Genomic DNA, 6058 nt, shown 5'->3' with positions numbered 1-6058 from the left:
TAAACATGAAGCAGACAGAATGACTTGACCAGGAGATATCCGTACGCCTCTGTCATTAGTCACCCAGTGCTGGCATAACAGGCAAATGAATAGAGTAGTCATTGTGGCAAGGATGGAGGCTGTGCATGAACCCAACAGCATGGGTCCCCATTCAGCAAGGATGTTCTAGCCACTGCTTCTGCCCAGTGCAGAACAGCACTGCACTTCAAGAAGACCAGCTGGCCTCCTGGTGGCAAGTTGCTACAGTGGACCCCTTCTACTCTAGAAGAAACAGTGATTTATCTTTTTTTTAAATTTCTTTCTTTTTTTTTTATTGTACTTTAGATGAAGGTTTACAGAACAAATAGTTTCTTATTAAACCGTTAGTACACATATTGTTTTATGACAATGGTTAACAACCCCACGACATGTCAACACTGTCCCTTCTCAACCTTGGGTTCCCTATTACCAGCTTTCCTGTCTCCTCCTGCCTTCTAGTCCTTGTCCCTGGACTGTTGTGCCCCATTAGTCTCATTTTGTTTTATGGGACTGTCTAATCTTTGGCTGAAGGGTGAACCTCCATAGTGACTTATTACTGAGCTAAAAGGGTGTTCGGTGGCCATACTCTCAGGGTTTCTCCAGTCTCTGTCACACCAATAACTCTGGTCTTTTTTTGTGAGTTAGAATTTTGTCCAGCATTTTTCTCCAGCTCTGTCCAGGACAGAAACAGTGACTTATGTTGACTGGACTTGATACATATTTCACTTATGAGTTTGCCGTTTCTGCTTGTAGAGTTTCAGCCAGCATCAAATTTGAATATTTGTTCTATTGACACAGGATTCCATATAACATCAAATCTGACCGAGGGACCCACTTTACAGGTAAGGAGGTGCAGAAGTGGGTATATGACCATGGAATCTACTGTTCCTATAACATCTGGAAGATTTCAACCTGACAGAGCAATGGAAACACCTGTTGAAGATGCCTCTGAGGGGCCAGCTTGGAAATGATAACCAGTGAGGAGGCAGCATATACTCTAAATCGATGGCCATTATATGGTGGGGTACATGGGTCCAGCAAACAAGGGGTAGAAGCAGTGTTTACCACAACTCCCAGTGTTCTATTCATTAATGTATTCTTCCCATCCCCACAACATCTGACTCTGTGCATTTAGAGATCCTGGCTTCCAGAGGGAGAATACTTCTACCAGAGGACACAGCAAGAGTCCCAGTACATTTCAAACTATGTATGCTATATAGTCATGGCAGATTCCTCATGCTGGCAGACCATCAAGGAAAGGAATCGCCATCCATAAGTAATTGATCTGATCATCAGTAGGTGAAGCTGCTATTACACAATGGAGGAGGAAAAATTTCTCAGGTAATACACCTGAAGGTGTCTTGGTACCCCTTCCCCAATTTGGAGGGTAAACGGGTAAGTGCAGCAACCACTGACTGAGAAGGGAATTGAGTAGGGGCTCAGAGCTCTTGGGAATGAGGATCTGGGTAGTTAAGTCACCTGCATCAGGGGAGAAGCTAGCTGAGGGTAAGGGGAATCTAGACTGGATTGTTGAGGCTGATGAGGAGTACTACTTGTAGTCTTGATACTAGCTGCAGTGGCAGGTGCTGTAGTTTGTGCCTCTAACCTTCCTCTTAAAAGTTTCCCTCAGGAAAAGAGGTCTATCAGAATCCTGGATTAGACTCTCCCAGAACTTATTTAAAACCAGTGGATATAAGTGGTACAAGGGGTGGACTGTAATGGAAGCTTTGGTTCATTATCCACATCTCCCTCCAGCTCCTGCACTTCAGGGAAGCACTCATCCATCTAGCTGCTGAGAGTATTGACAGCTGGTAGCTTGCAGCTGAGTTCACCCTCCCAGTGAATGCCCTTGGTTGAAGAGGGCCCTCTTATCCAAGGTCATATCCCCTTCCTGGGGACAGCTTATGTCCAGTGATTATCAATCAATGAGGGGTTCTAAAGTCCCAGCCTCCTTGACCCAATTTTGGACATGTCTGCAGAACCATCCCAGCTCCCGCGCTCCCTGTGGAATCAGCTGAGGCCTTGTTGTGACTGCATCACAGCCCACCTTCTCCCTCTGCCTAGTCTTGACTTCCTCCCTCTGCCGGTGTGATCCAAGAGCACATTTAACAAACTTTCTACACACATATCTCAGACTCAGTCTGCTTCCCATGGAAACTGACCTCCAACAATCTCAAGAGTTGGGCCTATTGCTTTCTACATCTTATTTTAAACATATCTAAGATATCCTTAGAGTCCTGTGTGGTGCAAACCGTGAAGTGCTCAGCTGCTAACAAAAGGTTGGAGGTCTGAGTCCACCCAGAGGTACCTTGGAATAAAGGCCTGGAAATCTACTTCTGAAATAAAAAAAAAAAATCAACCATGGAGAAGTCTATGGAACACAGTTCTGTTCTGACACACATAGGGTCACCATGAGTCAGAATTAACCTGATGGCAACTGTTTTGTTTTGTTTTGTTTTAAGCTGTCCTTCAGAAAAGAAAGCCCCTTTAATCGTCCTCTGCTCACTTCGAGCTTTAGTTTTCTTGATAATATATTAACGACAATACCGTCATATTTTCATCCTTGGCCCTATGCTCTGCTTTTCTTCTGTTTCAGATATAGTTAGAAAGCAAAGGATTATCAATGGAGTCCCTAAACAGTCACATGGGTTTTTTTGGTATGCTCCTGGGACCGTATTTTATAGATGAGGGAAAATCACATTTTTAGTTCTTCCCAAACTCTAGAGCTGTTGTTGCCTCATCTGCAAAAGGTGCCTATAAATTTTCTGTGAATTTTTGTGTTCTACTTTTCTAAAGACAAGAATACAACATGCCCGACCCACCAGTGTATGACTGACTTCTCTAAAAATCCAAACGTCAGCCTAGGCCTGATCAAGCCCTCTCCTCAAGAGCCCCCTCCCGGACCCTAAGGCTGAGCTGCCTTTACTTAATTGAGATGAATTGTACCCTCAGGACACCCCTTTAAGTACTGGGCTGTAGCCTCCCTGACTGACCCCAAAGTGTGTGGCCGTTCTGAATGCTGGGCTTCTGCCCGGGTTCGTGATTTTCACTTCCATCCTCTGTTGGGTTAGGAGCCAATGCTGAGCCCAGTCCAGTTGGCTGAGGCTCTGACTTCTCCTAGTTTCTGCCAACCTTCTTTGTTTTTGGTATTTCTGCCTTGATCCATATGGGTCAAGACTCTGGTCAACAGGATGCCAGGAACTCCTGCTTCCCAGAATGCCACACTCCTCCCTTGCCCTCAGATCAGGCCCTATACGCTGATGCTGGCCCAGGTTGCACCTGTATCCACTATAACCACACCTGAGTCCACACTAAGGTTTTGAATCTAGCATTTAAATCCCAGGTGAGTTCCCCTGCCCTGTGCCAGCCACCTCAGCAAAATCTTCACAATGAATGCCAATCACTTCAGCTAGTACTGCTGCTTTGACAAATGAGTCCCTGTTAATGAGAATTAAGTCCAGAATAGTAGTTCCCCTGATTAAATCTACCACCCCCTGGAGGGTAAGACTCCTGACAAAGCAAGTGAAAAATTTTCCAGAATTTGAGCATTATCTTAATGTGACTTCGTATGAAGATTTAATTTAGCTTTACTTTTGACCAAAATATCTTGCCTTTTTAAAAGTTGCCTATTATCAAAACATTAGTCAAACTCTCCACTTCAGTAGATATTATCTTCCTACAATATTTAATTTTTTCTACCTCCAAATTTGTATGTAAAAAAAGATAAGTATCTTCTTTTACCAAAAGAACAAAGGCTTAATTTATAATAGAAAACAATATTAACACACACACAAGCCACTGTAAACTAGTTTACTGGGATTTATGAAATACAGAATTACTTACATGTATACTTATAAGTATACTACTTATACACTCTGGTATCAACCATATACCAAGTATTATACTTTAGAAGTATACTACTTATACACTCTGGTATCAGCCATATACCAAGTAGTATACTTTAGAAGTATACTACTTATACACTCTGTTATCAGCTATATACCAAGTAGTATACTTAGACGTATACTACTTATACACTCTGGTATCAACTATATAACAAAGGGGAAAAATCAAGTATCAAGTACCAAGAAGTTTTAAGAATTCACAGATAGTGACTTGTGATAAAGCAGTAATAAAATGACTAAGGTTTTGTTAGCTGATCTTATAAGGACAAATAGCTTAAAATGTAGTATAGATTTTTTTTTTTAACAATTTTCTAAACTACTAAGTCCTTACATTTGCAAATATTTACTCAAAATCATTAGTTAATCTCTCAAGCAAATTATATTTTGCTTGGGCCAGAGTTAAATTTTGTTTTTAATCTGTAGCCCAGGTATTCACATTGGCCCTGCATAACTCACAGTAGATAGCATACACACAAATGATGAAAAAGCATTTCATGTGATGAAGCCAGAGAGTAGTCTAAGTTGCACAATTTACCAAGCCCATACTTTAGAATAGTTATCTTTCCTGAGCCCAGTAAGTACATAAGTGTGCAAACTTCCTTCACATTAGAATTCAAGCTAGTGAAAAGCAATGCCTAGGATGACTGCTGGTATATTCTGCTTCATCTTACTGGAACAATGACTTGAATTTAAGGCATGATATATGAAGCAAGTTAATTCGTGAACACCAAAGAAATGACAAGGGAAGCACATTTCTGATTGTTCCAAGAAGCTGTATTGTGTTGTTTTAATGAATGTCCACAAATGAAAGGCAAAACGGCAGATGGATGGAAGCTTCAGGGCTTTTATCCAATCTAATGCAATCCAGCTCTGCTCTTGAGAATTAAAAACAAAAACTCAAACTAAAAACATCTTTAAAATTCTATAATGGAGCCAAGGATTTGGAAATAGAATTATCTAGACAAATTAGCGGGGAAGGGGGAGAGATACCCGAGTCCTCTAAACCAAGGTTTCACGAAACAGAAGCGGGAATCCAAGATGTCGCTAAACTTGGTGCTTGTAGGAGAAACTGCTTTTAATAAAGGTTGGTTTTCTTCATGATCCGAAGAAACTCTTCCTCGTTTACTTCGCCGTCTCCATCCCGATCAGCTTCGTCAATCATTTCCTGCAGCTCCTCATCGGTGAGGTTTTCCCCCAATTCGTTGGCCACACGCTTTAGGTTTTTGAAGGAGATTTTCCCGGTTTCATCATCATCAAAGAGCCTGAAAGCCTTCAGAATTTCTTCTTTGGTGTCTTTCTCAGCCATCTTCTGTGTCATCACGGCCAAGAAATCATTGAAGCTGATTTTCCCTGTGCCTTCCTTGTCCACGTCGGAGATCATTTTCTTCATCTCCTCCTTCCTGGGCTCAAAGCCCAGCGCTCTCATGGCCACCTTCAGCTCCTTCACGTCGATGGTCCCACTGCCATCGGCATCGAAGAGATCAAATGCTTCCCGAACTTCTTGCTTCTGATCTTCAGTGAGTTCGGGCTTTGGACCCACCTTTCTTCTCTGGCTGGCAGACGCCACATGCGACTTCTTAAAGCTGGACGCCATCCTCTGCAGCAGCTGTTACCTGAACGGCGCCAGCGCCGCGCGCGCTAGGGCGCCCCCATCCGGTGCGCGGGCGCAGCCTCGTTCCTCTTTGGTTCACCAACGGTCAGTTCTTCCGTTGCGCTCTCCCAGCGAGCCCCATCCCATTGAGCCTGTCACATCTGCGCGATCCTATTTACTGTTAGTGTCCACAGTTTACTGGTTTATTACCTAGTTCCCATAAGTTGATACCTGAGCTGGAAAGTTGTCTTCCATTAATTCTTTGGTACTTGTCTTTTTTTCCCAGGTCATTTGTTAACATCCATAGAAACCAGTTTTGTCTGTTTATTTGGAAGTCCTTCCTCTCTCCTTTTCCTTACTTATTTTAAAAACCCTCTTAGTCTGAGGTTAAGGGTAAATTTAGGATCATCGAGACTGAGTGTGATCACTTGGGTTAGATGAGGGGAAATAGAAGGTAGACAAAATATTAAAGAACACACTAAGTGTCAACTTGACATAAATAGAAAAACAGATAAAATGGAAATGATTATGTATAAAATTTGTA

At 42.4% G+C, this 6058-nt stretch overlaps 1 protein-coding gene across 1 annotated transcript; it reads right to left on the bottom strand.

Moving 5' to 3' along the window:
* Positions 1 to 4998: 4998 nt before the first annotated feature.
* CETN1 (centrin 1) lies at positions 4999 to 5517 on the bottom strand. The gene has a single exon (XM_004389699.1). It carries the CDS (start codon positions 5515 to 5517, stop codon positions 4999 to 5001), a length of 519 nt encoding a protein of 172 aa, XP_004389756.1.
* Between the last annotated feature and the right edge of the window lie 541 nt (positions 5518 to 6058).

The sequence above is a fragment of the Trichechus manatus genome, unplaced genomic scaffold (assembly GCF_000243295.1).
Source record: "Trichechus manatus latirostris isolate Lorelei unplaced genomic scaffold, TriManLat1.0 scaffold00256, whole genome shotgun sequence".
Classification (NCBI taxonomy): domain Eukaryota; kingdom Metazoa; phylum Chordata; class Mammalia; order Sirenia; family Trichechidae; genus Trichechus; species Trichechus manatus.
The sequence above is the reverse complement of the archived record's forward strand: the minus strand, read 5'-3'. Positions and strand labels throughout refer to the sequence as shown.

Excerpts from the sequence above, each read along its gene's own strand:
- CETN1 (XM_004389699.1), bottom strand. The coding sequence starts at position 5,517 with ATGGCGTCCAGCTTTAAGAAGTCGCATGTGGCGTCTGCCAGCCAGAGA.